The sequence below is a fragment of the Chironomus tepperi genome, unplaced genomic scaffold (assembly GCF_022539635.2).
Source record: "Chironomus tepperi strain 1889 unplaced genomic scaffold, CSIRO-AGI_Ctep_v1 contig_465, whole genome shotgun sequence".
Classification (NCBI taxonomy): domain Eukaryota; kingdom Metazoa; phylum Arthropoda; class Insecta; order Diptera; family Chironomidae; genus Chironomus; species Chironomus tepperi.
The window spans coordinates 789,339-805,823 of record NW_027226587.1 but is presented as its reverse complement, the minus strand read 5'-3'; the positions used below and the strand labels follow the sequence as shown (position 1 = coordinate 805,823).

Here is a 16,485-nt window from a genome sequence, read left to right as displayed (position 1 = left end):
CAAACAGTCGATTCTTAGTATGTATATCCTAAAGACAGACATAAATAGAAGGTGTCTTTTCTGCATGTGATATCTTCAAAAATGTGGGCTTTTTAAAGCATATTGTGTTGTATATAATGCTATAGCATTTGCAAATATAGATGACTTTCTGATACTTACGTTGCATGGAGGTATTGGATGTTTTATATGAAGTGAATCTTATGTGCTGTTTTGTTGATTTTACATAGGTTGACCAAGCAATATTAGGGTTCTTTTGGTCTACTTTCAGTTTTAATCTTCAAAGAACTTGTTAAATTGCGTTAGAAATTTGCAAAAAAGTACAAAAAATTAATGGAAATCCGAATAAACCGGATATAAGCACCATTCAGACAAAATACAACCCTAATTTACCAGAAAAATTAAAATTCCAAACGTAGATTCTGAGTGGGATTCGAACCCTCGTAGATCTCCGATCGCATGTTTCTATCACTGAGTTAGCGAGGACAATTATATGACAAAATGCTATATAGATATATAGATATTCACCTCGCTAATCCGTTTGCTTGCTAAGCCATTTCTGTGTGATGTCAAGTAAAATTTACCAGAATCTCGTTTGTTTCATGGAGTCTAGGATACATTATCGAGATCGTGATTAGATCGAGAACCTATATATGCAAGTAGGAACTGTCAAGGATAAAGAGCGTTCTCTCGAGATCAAAGTAAGCTGCTCACGAGCATGCTTGTCTAATATATTTAATATGAGAGCTTCTATGCCTTAGAGGGTGGTTAAGACAGTAAACTCCAAATTTATCTCAAACATCTAAAAAAGCAAGAAAATACCAAAATTTAAAATCCCATTAATAAGAAATGTCTATAAAATTCTCCAAAAAAATGCATGCGACGCTTACTTAAATCTCAATTACCCTTATACATGCTTCATATTCAAAACAAATTCAAATTAGCATACATTAATATTAAGTAGGTATCTACACCTCCAAAATAGCTTTAAATATATAAAAATAATTCAAATTGTGAGGCAAGACATTTAACGAGGGTTGAAAAGTCGCCAACAGCTGCCTACTACGCCGTAATATATTCAACTGAAATTTTAACTTTAAAATACTTCCATCATAAAATAATAACACAGTTCAGCCTAACGAGAACAAATCATTGTGCCTAAGACTTTTTTCATGAGACATTTCCCGTACATCCCGCCGAACTAAGACTGTAAACAAAAATTATTATTCAAGTTCATAAAGTCTACCATTATCAATAAATTTCGTGTCTTCCTTAGTTTGTAATTCTATCTCGTACCGTAATCAATAGAATATATTCATAAGCTCCAGCACAGAAAACTTTGTAGACTAAAAATCTCATTTCAATAAACTCAAAGTTGTTAAATATTTTAAGACCCATTTTGCCAGTACCAAATGCCCATTAATAAACTCCTCTAGTCGAGTCTCTTTCTCTTCTTCACCTTAGAAAAGCAGCGAATATTTTAATTTTTATTATTTTTTTCAGCAATATGTCTCGTAAGTTCTCAAGTAACTCCATTCAGTTCCCTCGTATTCTTTACATTATCATTATATAATCATCACGGGCAAGTTTACATCATTTTACGTCAGGCATCTTACTCATGCTTCAATGCAAATTAAAAATATGCCAAGCGTAAAGTATATGAATTATGCCAAGACGGAATGTCTAAATAGAAAAAAAAGCACGAGAAAATAAGAGAATGGAAATATTTTTTCTTATTAAAGGTATTGTACATTATAGGCTAGCCTTGTGTCGAAAAAAGAATGAAAATAGAAAATTTGCTTTTATTGCAGGATGTGCTGGACTTTTTTTCGGTATTGGAACCGCATTTTGTGATGTTGATTTGACGGTGGACACAGGTCTACTGTAGATAATTGTATGTAGACAAATGCAACACTACGACAATAGTCGAACTTTAAATTGGAATGTAGTGAACATTGTTCAAGTCCTTGTCATATCGACATCACTTCAATATAATGGATTTTAAGATCGGACCCAATAGAGAATCGAACCCACTTACTCAGAATAGAGTGATACAGTTATCCGGTCTGTTTCTTAACAACTCGACCACAGAAACCTTAATCTCGCACTGGCAGATTTGACTATATATGGTAGTCAATACTATAGTTGCTTTTCCACTTAAAAACCAGAATACCAACCGACATCCTTCAAGTGAGGAACAGTAACATGTTTCTCATCACCGTCACAACAGAAAACTCTGCGTTTTTCATAAATTTGTCGACTTTGGTTTTTGGAAGAAGATTTGTTCCTGGGAGCTTTTCGTCTATTTTCCAGAAAGGTCCAGACTTACTTACTCTGAGGAAATTAATTTACATTTCATATTAGTGTATCATTTAGAGAGAACGGCGACCAGTAGTTCCAAAAGTGCAAGGAAGTATCATTTAGCTGCAAAATCTAATGTGATGCGATTTCGGAACTTAATTCATCAACCTAATAAAATTGGTACTCTTTATATTTTGACACTCCCAGAGCTCGAAGTCCCAGAACTTGAAGCCACAAAGCTCAATTTAATAATAAACCGGAGCGCACTGCCACAAACAAAAGTTGAGCATCCACTCTATGAATAAAAAGAAAAGAAATTAAAGGAAAAAAAATATTCATCAGAGAGATGAGAGAAGTGAGATCTGAAGAAGGAGGAGAAATAAAATGCTGGTAATGTCAGTTCAATATAAAAGGGCGATGAAAATGTTCAAAGAAATCATTTCGAGCACTGCTGTGTATATGGCCAAGTTTGATCGATTTTTTTTCTTACAAACTCAAATAAGAGATATCATTAGCAGATACGATTGACATGAGATTGTCAGATATTGTCGGATCATGTATCCCAACTTATTGGACAAGTGTGGATGTATATTTATCAGTTCCGGATATATTTTTTCCAGGTCGGATATCTCCCTGATCATGTAAATGTATTGTTTATGAGCATTAATAATTAACCTCATTAGATTTTATCTAAAAGATAGTTCATGCCATAGACTGGCATGGTGGAAGGTCGTAAACAACTATGTATGTCATGCCAATATTGTGTTATGGTAAAAACATATCATAATAATGTTCACTAGAACTTTGTACAATGTACATTATTTATCGCCGATGAAAATATTTGACTTTCCTATTAGTTTTATGGCACTATGATTATTTTACTATTAAGGTATGGATATTGATGTTTACCTTTTGACTGACTCGTCTTCAAAACTTTTTTTTGTATCGATTTATGATTACAGATTGAAGCATAAATTGACCGAAAAATGTTGTTCCTTTTTTGAAATGTTATGAATTTGTTGTGAGCATTTTGGGATTGTTTGATAAATGATGTTCTGAACAAGGGGTCTGAATCTGATTATTTGCCTAATGGTCAAAAATATGTTATAACTAGCTGATGGAAAGTTAATGTACAGTCTATTCGAGTTTTGGCCAATTCCGAATAAAACTGGATATGCTAAAAGTTACAATGTCTTTATGTAGCAGAAACTCACGTTGGCGGCCATACAACTCTTTAAAGGTGGTTGTTGATGGAGACAGTGTTGGACTTGGAATAGGAAATTGAAAGGTCGAACTCAGTGGTAGATACTACCAGTCAAAGAGACCGCTTTTAGGTACCGTCCTGGTATTTGTGTACCATGAAAACATGCTCTTTGCCTGTTAGGCACCACCACCTTTAGACATCGTAAAAGGCAGGGAATCGATGACAACAAATCTGAACTACCAGCAAAAGCATCAAGCAATTCTCAAATCTCCTTTACTCCATTCCTGAACGTCATTATCGCACATCACCTTTTGTTGATGCTGTTCCATCCAATTTATTCTCCTTGATGTGATAAAATCGAATTAGTGTCTTCCGTATTACACGCTTTATAGAATATTTCGGTCAAAATATGTAAACATCCATTCCTGCGGTGAATTAATGTCAAATTACAGAATTTACTGTCGGGATTAATGCCTAAAGCTATAAAATCAATAAAATATTGATGTGAACTATTGAAATATTTTGGAGTTGTTTACATGTGATGTCTAACAGGGACTTAAGGGATCACATGCAGGAATTGATAGTAAATTGATTTTTGAGAATGGATTGTTGTGTATATTGAGTAATGAGTAAGAGTAAAGTATTCCCGAATATAACAAGTCGGAAAATCGTGTAGAAATCAGATACCAGGCTAGTTAATCTCTTGTATGGTGACAAAATTATACCGAATCCAGCACTAAATAAGAGTCACGTATGCTTTATGACGGATTTATGATCGATTAACTGACTTGTGCTTTTCGGGATTAATCCCTGATTCACAATCCAAATACTTATTTGCTATTAAGAACTTAGTGAGGCTTTGTAAATTATTAATTATTTGTTTGATTTTCTTATATTGTTACCTCTGAACAGAGTGGATTATGAGGTATTGAGCCATTTGTAGGCAAATTTGCCAAAATGCGAGAGTATGGTCTTTGTGGCTGAGTGGTTAGGCAACAAACCGGTAATCTGTATCACTCTAATGAACTCTTCTGTGAGCACATGGGTTCGATTCCCATCAGAGACCGAATCTCTCAATCATTATAGAGTGCTGCTGGTGATATAACAAGGATATGCATAATGCTCATAATATTCCATACTCTAGAAGACAAAGAGCATGCTTGCAAGAGAGTGCCCTACTTAAATATATTAGTTAAGCATGATCACGAGTGTGTTCTGAGCTTACTCAAGCTCTTAAGAGCTTGCTCTCTGCCTCCTAGGAAATATATATTCACGTCATTTACGAAAATCCCCACAAAAATCATATCGAAAATTCCAAATATTTTAAGATCGTATTGACATATTTCTCTTAATGCCTCAAGCCACTAAATAATACTGCAATGTTCAATTTTTCAGGCGCCGAAATAAATACTAATGGAAGCATCCTTGATACTACAATTTTCGAACGGCATGAAGCCATAAGAATGTCAAAATACATTAAATGTAATTAAATTTACAATAATTACATTTCACCTTTAGATTCCAACATCTCTCTATTCATTACTTACCAAGAAGAAATTGCACAATTGCGCGCGATGGAAAAATCCCACAACTGTAATTTGCAGACAATAAATTAATTCCGAAAAGTCTCTTTACTGAATTTATTTGTAATTGATAAAAATACCTTTAAAAGTTTTCACATTTGAGCCTTTTTTTTGCAGCAAGCAAGCGATGAGGAAGAAGATTGATAAAGTTTATTGTTGTTGCAGTGTGAGAGTAAGTCAGAGGACATAAATTAAATTAAATTTTTCGGTGTAGACACAGATATGTATATAAATTAATGTATATGACCCAAATGGAAAGGGAAAAACTTTAACATTGATGTGGAACTTTAAAAATGTCTAATAAATTTTATTTAAATTGTTGCGATTTTCGTATTCAGATTATTTGGGGGGTCTTTGATTTGAATAATGGGTTATTGTTTTTCATTTAGGATTCAATCCTGTTTATGTCAAGTTGCTTTAATTGTGCAAATTGATTTAGGAAAATATTGGTTATAAGACTTACCATAACTTGACTGATTGTGGGACTGCTTCACTTCAAAAATTTTGCTTCGGATAGGCTTTTACTCGATCATTTAAAGTCCTTACCCCACATGATCATTTAATGACACATAGTCGGGTCATAAGCGCTGTATTTAGCGATACCAGGGAATACCACGAGAAGATATACAATTGACATTTGGTCAGCTTCGGAATCAGACATCGACTCTCCCAATTTATTGGATGTATTCAGGAATAATGTTACGTCAGTTGGGGCAACCGTTTATTTTTCATAGCATACTTTGGTAGTAAGCCTAGATCGAAACCGAACGTCACTAGTGGGCAGCGTTACATATGTTGTCCACCACTGTAATACGCGATAACGACCCTCTACCAAAAAAGAACAAAACCTTTCAATTTCTATAGTTTGTATCTCATTCAACTTTATTGAAACCGAGGACCCCCTTATAGTATCATATTTTTAAAGTTTTCCAGTTTATTCTTTTTGAAAAGTTTTAATATGAATATTCTCTCGTATCGTATGAAAAAATGCTTCCTTAATGCACCCGAGCGACACAAGGCTGCAATTGATAGCAACTCTAGGGCTCAAGGGGGTTCACAATTTTGTTATGGAGGACAAACATGGTAGGAGGAGTGTGGGGGTTTTAAAATCGAATTTTTAGCATTTTGTAACATCCGATCATTCCCATATGACTTCCCACGCCTACATTGCTCCCCTCGGGACAAGATATTTTATAATGTTTGTTAGAAACTTAAGTGGATAGACTTATGAGATTTTTTTCTTCTAAGAATACAAAAATATGCATCTTCTGCATAATTTGTGATCGTACTGGTTGGGATATAAGAATGATTTTTGGATATGTTTGTGGTGCATCATTATTTAGTTTGAATTAGTATGTTGCTTGCTATATGTTATAACTGTGGGAAAAAAAAGTTATGCTACAACTTCGGGATTTCCGTTTGTGAATTTTTTCTGTGCAATCTAAATGCAAACACAATCAGACATCTACCGTGGAATGGTAAATAAAGCTAACAATAACAGCCAGCATTGTTGAATGAGTTTTTGATTAAGACAAGTAACATTTTGGACAGATGTACATGAATTTTGGAAGGCGCATTGTTGCTAATGGATTAAAAATGTTTTTAAAATGCATATAATAGCTTAGGGGCAGTTCTGTTACTATGTAACCTGACTTTGATTATGTTTCTGACCCTTTCCTTAATTTATCTACACTGACTTCCATCATGCCAGCTTAATGCTTCATCTGAGGGAGACCTTGAATTACAATTGATCTGTACGGCCAGTGAAGAAGAGGACCTACACCTAGAGCACCAAATCCGTGTATACAAGAGGAAAAACTTAATATAAGGTCATATTATCTCTTACTTACTTTCTTCGCTGGCCTTACAGATCAAGTGTGATTCAAGGTTTCTCATAGTTGACGTCTTAAGCTTTCTGTCTTCTGCTAATTACCAATACCAAACGTAACACTGTCTCTATTAACATCCACTTTCAAAGAGTTCTTAGGCTACTCAAATTGTTTCTATTTTCTTAAAGTATGACCGAAATAGAATAACCAAGGATTGGCCGACCCTATAGATATAGATGATCATATCAAGTCCATTCCATTTAGTATTGGTAATTGGCAGACATAAGCCAGTTGTAGAGCCAGCTTTAGCCGTCATCTAAGGAAAGCAATTGATCACAATTGATCTGTATGTCCAGCGAAGTAAGTACTTAAGTAATTTAGTCCAATTAGAATTTAGCTCCATTGCATTACTTCAAAGAACAAAAATTCATAATTTGAACTGATCAAGACATCATAATCAACAGCTCTGAAGACAACAAAGACTTCCCACAGAACAAGATTTTCATCCACTTTGACTAATTGTCCCAAATCTAACTAAGCAACATCAAGCATAAAAAACAACTAAAAAGCTTTTCTGCTTTGTTAAGCACAACATTTGCAATTCAAAAACTTTTCTGAATGCATTTTTCACCTGGAATTAAATCATAATAGTTGAGAAAATTCTTTGTACAGGCTTTGAATATTCAACAATTCGTAGTCAGTACAACTAACAGGCAAAAGTTCCTTTTGATTTTTATTTTTCTTCCTCATGAAAATTGATAAAGCACAGAAAGAAAAAGATGAGATATGAAAATAGGAAATACTTCTTTGAACATAAAACATTTTTAATACAAAAGAATTTTTAATAATATAGATGCTCTTCCCTATCCAATTTTTTTGGAGAGATAAAAATCCAATAGAACTGTATGGGAGGAAAATTGCTCAAAAGGCGCAAAACTTTCTCTATTGAAAATTTTTTGATGCGGGATTTTTTTTTTTTTTTTTTTTTTAATAAAACATTTTCAGTCTTTTATTTCTCTCTGTTTTTCAAATGAAAACTGATTTTTTGATTCAACACAATAAATGAAATGAAAGCAGTGCGAAGGAGTGTAATTAATGCAGTAGAAGAATCACAAGATAAAGCGCACATTTCAGGTTTATTGAGTTTATGAGAATGAGATCAACTGGTGTCAAAAAGATACAGAATCATGATCTATGTACATGAATCCTTTTGTCACTCAGGGAAGACTCGATTCCGAATTATAATAAATTGATCAGAGATCGTGGTAGACTTGAGTTCGCTCTGGTTCACTAAATATCCAATTAAAATTTCGATAGATTTTTTTCTGCTGATTCTTGTGAAGTATAACATTTCATACAAATTTCAATCGGTTTTTAATGAACTGTGACGATCTCAAAGGCAGCAAAAAAGCAGCAGTATCGTAGTGGTTAGAATGTTGGCATACCGACCTTAACAACTCTAGTTCGATCCCAGAGAGAAATTCTAATCGGATTAGGGTGCTTTTACGCTGTTTCGTGTATTCGCGGTAAATTGTAGCTAGATATATTGTGTTGATATACCCTTTGCATGTAACTGTGTAATGTAATGAACTCAATTTGGCTTCAATCTCTTAAAAAGAGTGAAAATAAAAAATTTGAATTTTAAATTTTGTTGAGCTTTTTTGAAACGTTAAAAACAGCTTTCTAGAGTTTTAGAGTTATTGGCACTAAATATCATCCTATTTTCAACTATGTATACCACAATAAAAGCTTCTGCGTGATTTGTTCAACTTCAGTGCATGCCAACCAATTGAAATATTTCACAAATTCACATCCGAAAAAGTGCGCCAAATTCTGCATTCTTCTCCCATTAAAAGAATCACAAAGCACATTCAGTATGAATGCATTAAGCGTGAAAAGTTTTTTTTTTGACGTTGTTCGCTTTCAACAAATTAATTCGAGTATTTTTTTTTCGACTGCGAACACAATCTAAAATTTCAAGTATTAATTCACACTACATAATGCAAATTCTGTCTCTATTCAAACACTTTTCATTTCAGATTTTTCAATTTAATAAAGCAACTCATTCATTTTCCATTAAAACTCACTTTGATGCACTCGAGAATTTTCACTCGTTTACGTCTGAATGATTTTAATTGAAGAAGAATTCATTTAGTTTCTGAAAATGCTTCCTTAAAGACAATATCCTTCCAGTTCTCTCAAAAAATTTTCTTCTTCTTCTTGAATAATGCTGCATGACATGAATAGGTCCTTTCTTTCTATTATTTTATACCGTCTGAAACTACATTTGAGTGTTTTAATATACTTCGTAGCTTCTCGTAAATTTTTCGTAAGGAAAAAATTTCTTTGTCGAAGTGCAATGAGCTGACAATATTTAGAGAAGTTTTAAGACAATTTTTCACACAGGAAGTGCTCAAGTTTCTAAATTTATTTGACTTTCGTTACAGTCATGGATCATTTGATTCTTGCACAGATTTAGTAGATTCTATTGCTTTTGTGTTCATTGTTGATGAGATGAGGGAATGAGTGTCTGGAAAATTTGCCGATGGATCAGACAAAAAGTTGAGAAAAAGCTTAATTGCTGTTTGATTTGTTAGAATTTTCAAACAAACATTTAATTTGAAAATATTTAGAATATGTATAATGTAGACAAGATTGGAATTGACCACTGCAATTAGTTGACTTGACATTTGAGACAATAGTCCTGACGGGGTTGAGTATAAATGTAATTAAGAGCTTCTTACGGATTTTATTTATTCACAATGATGTTTATTCTTTGGAGTTTAAAAACAAATTGAATTTTTGTATCAAAAGGGGAATTCAACTATGTACAATAAATATTATTCAAATCTTAAATGAACGTTATAACTCGTATAGTCATCTAAACACGCGGATTGTCCTACTTGGAAATAAAAACTTCCAAAAATGCACGCCACTGCCTCAAAATATTCCAAATAATCAATTACTGACTTGTTAAATATTAACATGAATTCAACCATACAAAGTAAGTCAAGTCGATTTCTTTTCGTTCCCTTCTTTCCAGCTTTCTCATTTAAATTTACGAATAATCAAAAAAGCAGCAGAAATTAATTTCATTTCCATTTGTGACTCGTCAACTATGTTTTTGTTCCCTTCTTCACTGATTCCTTCAACAAACTTGCAAACTTGTTCCTCCTTTCTTTTATTTTAAACGTGTTAGCATGCAATAATAACATTAATGGAAATGTCAAAAGTGACACCTCATATACTTGTTAAAAAAAGTAACAGGTCCATTGTTCTATTTTGACTTACTTACTTACTATTATAATTACTATTTAAGTAAGTTATTGTTATGATGGAAATTTGAATTTTTGTTTGTTAATCATGATATTAATAATTGTAATGTGTGCATTGTGGTCAGCTTGGTTGATCTGGATGAGTGAATCACTGATGATAAGTCAAAATTAATTGATGCAATGACCCGAGCAGCACACTTGAGTTTGATGTGTTGAAAACAGCCGGTATGGTGCCGTTAGGGCTTGCTTACATCTTCCTGATGTATAGGCTTTGTGACTGAGATGTAGTTGTGCCCTAAGGACTATGTGGTATCCCTCGGGTAGAATTAATAGGTTTGCCAAATTTCCCAGATTTTCAATAATTAACTATAAATTGCTTACATATATTTACATACACCTAATTCCTTTTACTAGGAATTACAGCATATAATAATCAATTCAACATTATTAGCATCAAATAGTCGGTAATCACTAGATAATCGTTTGATTAGATTATTCAATCGATAAAGGAATGTAAGCTGATTTTCAGAGGCAATTAATGAAGATGAGTAGTCACTTAATTATTGTAATTTCATTAATTGATGATCAATTCCAACTCGGGTGTTTCGGTTATTTAGTTTTTTCTTATCCAAAAACTATTCACATTTGTTATTGGAATGTTTTATCAAATCATCATTACATGAATATAAAGTGTGTGTACATGTTCCTATATTTGTGTCCATTCATCAAAATAAATGTGTTACATTATGTCAAAAGTGAAAAAAAATTATCAGTTTTGTTGATTAATTGATATTTTTACTTTTAAAAGACAAACAAATTAATCCTCTGTGAGCTAATAGACATATGCTATTCGGTAAATATTCATTATTTTCATCAATATCGCATAAATAATGAATTGATTACTTTTCATTAGTTTAACAGTTATAAAATTCTAGGGCGAATATAATTTGAATTTTTTGTACTAGATTTTAATCTACTAAATTTTTAATGCTTTGTACTAGATTTGGGAAAAATTTAAAATATCAGAGACCGTTAAATCTGGATTTTGTAATAAAATTGACTTCCTTAATTTGAGGAACCGAAAGCATTTCCATACATCGAGAAGAGCACTTGAGAATTTGAATTTTCATCAATAAACTTCAGCTTATTTCCAATTTCATGATCCAGTAGAATCATTTATTAAATTTGTAATTGACCTAATAGGAATCAAAATAAATTAAATTGAGATTTTTAACTTTCCACTTCCTCTTCCTCAGCTTCATTTTGTGTAGTTACACCATTGACTTTCATTTCTCGGTCTTCAAGATATGCTTGAAGTTGATCTTGGAAGAAGTTGATGTATGTCTGTTTCTCATTTGCTGTGGCTGGAAAATAATGTCCTCCTTCATGTGTGATGAATTGTGGAGCTTCAAAGGCATCTCGAAGTTTTTCACTGTAGGTATTTGGTATAATTTCATCATTCATTCCATAAACATGCAGGGAAGGTATTGTGATCTTGTTTTCGTAGCATCCTCGATGAACTAAAGATCCAGAACGAAATCCAGCCGCGAGCATCGCAAATCTTGGCTTAATTGCTGTCACTGAAAAATTAAACTATTATTATTGTTAAATTCTTAATAAAATTATAGAGGAACTAACAATTTCTCTCACTCATACTGCAAATTAAAGACACAAAACAAGCTCCTTGCGAAAATCCCAAAATTCCTTGAAAGTTTCCTTCATTCCATACTTTCTCTACAAGCTTCAGGCTTTCTTGAAATCCAACAGCAGGCGCACTATTTTCATTTGTGCCTTTAAAGCTACCATCTTCCTTATTAAACCACCAACTCCTCTGATTTTCATCAATTTCGTCACCTTCATTCAAAGGTTTTGCAAAATGATCAGCTGTTATGTACGTAAAATTCGCGTAATTCTTCACAAACTTTCTAAAACTACCAGTCTTGGATCTAAAGCCATCACCGTTTTGACGATATCCGTGCAGACAGAGGATATTAAGCTTATCAGCGTCCTGAATTTTTAATTTATTTTGTCCCATGCTGACTAATTTAATTTGTCAACAAAAACACTGTGTTGCTGGGTTTACAATGTGCTGATTTTTGGGTGAATTGTTGTAACGGTCAAAATAATATTCAAAATGATCAAGGATTCTTTGGAAATTTCCTGGTATAAAAATTCAAATATTAAAAAACCCGTTGAAATTCCAGAAAGAAAATTATTGGAAAGATTCACTGGAACAAATTTAAAATTCAAATAACCGTTTAAAATTTCTCCTTTTCAATTGAAATTTATTTTCTTCTTTTTTTGGAGGATATTTTAATTAAATTTCATTTTTACTCTTTTTTTCACAACTTACGATTATAGTAGCAGCAAAAAAATATGTTTTTATTTAGTTGGCATAAAAATCATGCGTCGTCATTTCTTGTAATTATTGAAAATTGGAACAACTATTTTTTTACTTAATTCTTTTTTCTTAAATTTACAAACGTATAAGTTCAATGTATAGTGTTTGAGGTGTATTGAGTAGGTAGGGAGGAAACAATAAATTACTTTTTTTCTTTAAGGACTAAATCTCTACATCTTATGACAAATAAAAAAAATGTAATATGAAATGCAAAAAATAATCTGAGAAAATTATAATAGCAGCAAATGTTTAACTTTTTTATCTTACATGATCATTTCTACCTCGTTTTTTTTGAAAATTTTAACTTTCTAAATCTCTTGAAATGTTGAATATTATTCATTAAAGTTAAAAAAATGAAGAATAAAGTGAGTTTTAAAAACGTTTTTCCTTATGTGATGGACGTGTGTTTAATTAATCAATCAATAAAGCATCGTCTATTCAATTAAAATATATTTGCTGTGGTTGATAGATCGTCTTAACATTTTGAGCTGGTGTTGTTGATGAGTGCAAGCCATTATTAAACATTTGTTGCATAGCGGAAAGCATGGGTTGATCAATATATGAGTTTGCTGGAATTACAACTTTATCATCAACTCCGACGCCGTTTTTAGCCATTATACGATTTGATTGTTCTATTATCATTCGTGTATCCTCAACAGACTTATCGACAATTATATTGTTTGTTGGTGCGAAATTGTTTGTTGCATAATTTGATCTTCCTGTTGATGGTATGCTACCTGTATGGATGTTTGGATTTGGGATGTGTTGATACTGTTGAGTTTGATGATTACCTACAATAAATTTACCTTTTTTTAATTAAATCATGTCCACTACTTTTATTCTCAAAAAATTACACATTTATTTAATTATAATGAATTGAGTTTTGGATCCACAAAAAATAATTTAATTAACAAAAAAAAAAAATTATCAAAAGAACATTACAACATAATTGACAAAGGAATTGAACTTTTTAAATTTTTGAAAGTCGTTAAAAATTGTTAAAATTATTTTTTTTAAATTCATTAACGTCGCATGAAGATTTTTGATTCAAATTTATTGTTTGAAAGCTAGTCTGAATTAATCCAGGAAATTGAGTATTGTAACATAGCTTTATGTTTAATTAAGTCTAATAACTGAGTGACTATAACTATACATAAATTAGTTAAATGCCTATCATAAAAAGAATTATTTAGTGACTTTTCATGGGAAATACCAATCAAAGTCAGTGCCAATGACGACGAAATAAAATGAATCAATAATGAATTTCAAAAAAATAATTAAGGATCAAAAAATATTGAAAATTGCTTACAAATTGTAATTACCGATTGTCATGAGATTTTGCTGATTCATTATTGTCTGTGTATCGAGTTGAACCTCGCCAAGTCCGTTTACGGTGATGCCGTTTAGAAGATTGACAGCTAAATTTAGACATAAAAAGGATTTCAAAACAGTATTAAAATTGATCATTTGATAATTGGGAGCATTACCCGAAATCATTCTCACCTGTTCTGGATCCCTGATTATCTAATTGATTCCAATAAAGTTCTGATGGGCTTTGAGTGTTGTTGCCTGGAGGGGCTTGTGCTGAAATCACAAATAATCGGTAATTTGGTCTCTATTATGGCAACACTAAACGCTAAAATTCCATACCTGCTCCAGTATATCGGAAGTAAGGATTTTTAAGATCTAATGTGTTGTAAGATGAGATGCTCGTTCCTTCTAATGTAAGTTCAATTGTGACGTCGTAGCTTTGTCTAAAATTATCAAATTAACAATATTAGCAAGATGAAATTGTTATTGGAAGCTTCAACTTACCTTTTATTGGCAATAAGGAGAACTCTGCCTGTCAAAAGTTGTCCTTGCTTAACGAAAATAGGATTTTGTAACAAACAGCGCACTTGATACCTGGAAATAAAAGAAAAGTTTATCATCAGCAAGGTACATATTGATACTAAAAAATCCAGAGTCGTTATCTTAACACGACTTTAGTACAAAGATTTGTTAGTCTCTAACGATACAAGTATATTTCAATGAAACCCAAAAACCGTTAATTGCAAACTACTATCTGATTATTCTTAACTAACTATTAATAAGCTTGATACAACAGCTGTTAACCTATCAAAATATACATAAAAGCAAACGATACTATACATACCAGTGAGTTAAGGGTTCGGTGGGAGAAGTTGAAAGCCAAACGCTTTGCGTACTGCCGCAGAATTCAACATCAAACCAGAAAGCTAATCCATGACATGTGCCGGTCTCGTACATGTGAAATTCGAGTGGAATTTCTGGAAAACAAAAGATTATGAACATCATTGTTATAGACAATGAAATAAAGATAGGCATTACCAATTTTATGTAAATCCTCTTCATCAGCCTGTAGAAAATCGACAACATGACGAATTGATTTAGCTTGACAAATGCGAATATCGAATGTATCGACAATAGGCTGACGGAAGTATTCCTTCATAGCTGCTTCTCTAAGCGAGCTCAAATCGACACTATGGAAGCTTGTTTGATACCAAAAGTTGGCTTTGTTATACTGCTCAATATATAAAGCTTCGTCGCAGAATGGAGCAACATGAAGGTCGCCACGTGAAGGGAACATTTTACCATTCGGTTTAAGCCATTTCTTTGCATGTAGATAAGTTTCTAACATACGTTCGTTGTAAAGCATGTAACCCATCTGCGATCAATATAAATGTGTATTGATTAGATAATGATAACAGATGTCAAGCAATAGAAAAGTATTTTATAATTACCGGTTCTGATATAATGATATCAACTTTTTCAGGAAGATCAATTTCCTCAATTTTTCCCGCAATAACTGTGATACGGTCACCTAAATTATTAGCTGCCACTAATTGTTGTGCATATTGTGCCATATTACTGGCTTCAACAGCATAAACTTTTGCCGCACCAGCTTGTGAAGCAAAGAATGAGAGAATTCCACTTCCAGCACCAACATCCAGGACAATTTTACCATTAAAGTCATTAAAGTTTCCGTGTATTGCTTTCTGATAAGTGCTTGTACGCACAAAGTCTTGCATCATATTTTGCTGTTGACTGAGATAACCATAGAATTGAAAGTACTGATTTGCCGACGAGTCTTCTGTTCGCATAATAAATACTGAGTCGTTAACATCTTGCACTTTTTTAAGGATTTCATCAAGCTGTCTATCTTCCTCCTTCGTTGCTAATTTGAGAAACACTATATCATCTGTTGCGGTTATAACATAAAGATCCTTTTGCCTTTTCAGAGTCGTTTTCTTTGTCACTAAAACTTCCAGTTCAATTTCGGCGCTATCATCATTCGCATTACTATTTGATATACTTCTATCATTATCTGCAAATTAACAAAAAAGAATAATTAAATTAATTGAGATAAAGAGGAAGCTCATGAGCGGCATAATGTATGCGAGACAAGAAAAAAAAAATTCCCGGTCCAACAAACAAGCCAAACAAAGAGACGAAAAGATGATTTTTTTAGTATATTGTTGTTGTAATATGTCTGGATGATTATAACTCACTAAACTTACCTTTTATAAACTTTAAAATGACTCCTTCAGGATCATAACAACACAAAACACTCATCCCATGATGAAAAGTCCGCTCTCCTAGGCTATTTAATGAAATAATTTTAGTAAAATTTGTCGAAAGTTTCTTCGAAAGCATTTTTGTGTTAAATGATGCACGTCTCGAGCTATGGATTAACTTGGATATCGGGAAATAAATCTAAGCGGCTAATAAATCACTATTAATTCTTTTTCTGTTTTTAATAATGGTGGTTTTTATTCAAAATTACTGAATTTAATAATATTCAATTTTTTCCCGAAAACATTTCTAGGCAGAGTTGACTTCGGGGTAATTTTTAGGGTTATTGATTTACAGAACC

At 32.6% G+C, this 16,485-nt stretch overlaps 2 protein-coding genes across 5 annotated transcripts; both read right to left on the bottom strand.

Annotated features, from left to right (window-relative positions):
- Window positions 1-11,333: 11,333 nt before the first annotated feature.
- LOC139099234 (esterase CG5412) lies at window positions 11,334-12,251 on the bottom strand. Its single transcript, XM_070651644.1, has 2 exons — window positions 11,828-12,251; window positions 11,334-11,769 (listed from the first exon to the last, which is right to left on the bottom strand). The coding sequence occupies exons 1-2, from the start codon at window positions 12,222-12,224 to the stop codon at window positions 11,420-11,422; spliced, it is 747 nt and encodes a 248-aa protein (XP_070507745.1). The 5' UTR covers window positions 12,225-12,251; the 3' UTR covers window positions 11,334-11,419.
- Window positions 12,252-12,453: 202 nt separating this feature from the next.
- On the bottom strand, window positions 12,454-16,458 carry Art4 (arginine methyltransferase 4). 4 transcript variants are annotated; one of them, XM_070651629.1, is made up of 9 exons: window positions 16,130-16,457; window positions 15,353-15,936; window positions 14,940-15,276; window positions 14,746-14,878; window positions 14,406-14,495; window positions 14,241-14,344; window positions 14,094-14,174; window positions 13,913-14,008; window positions 12,454-13,381 (listed from the first exon to the last, which is right to left on the bottom strand). In XM_070651629.1, the coding sequence occupies exons 1-9, from the start codon at window positions 16,263-16,265 to the stop codon at window positions 13,029-13,031; spliced, it is 1,914 nt and encodes a 637-aa protein (XP_070507730.1). In that variant the 5' UTR covers window positions 16,266-16,457; the 3' UTR covers window positions 12,454-13,028. The 4 variants fall into 4 exon arrangements, with proteins under 4 accessions (XP_070507730.1, XP_070507731.1, XP_070507732.1 ...); XM_070651630.1 differs by having other exon boundaries at window positions 13,241-13,381; window positions 14,078-14,174; window positions 16,130-16,458; XM_070651631.1 differs by having other exon boundaries at window positions 13,242-13,381; window positions 13,900-14,008; window positions 14,078-14,174; window positions 16,130-16,458.
- Window positions 16,459-16,485: the final 27 nt, after the last annotated feature.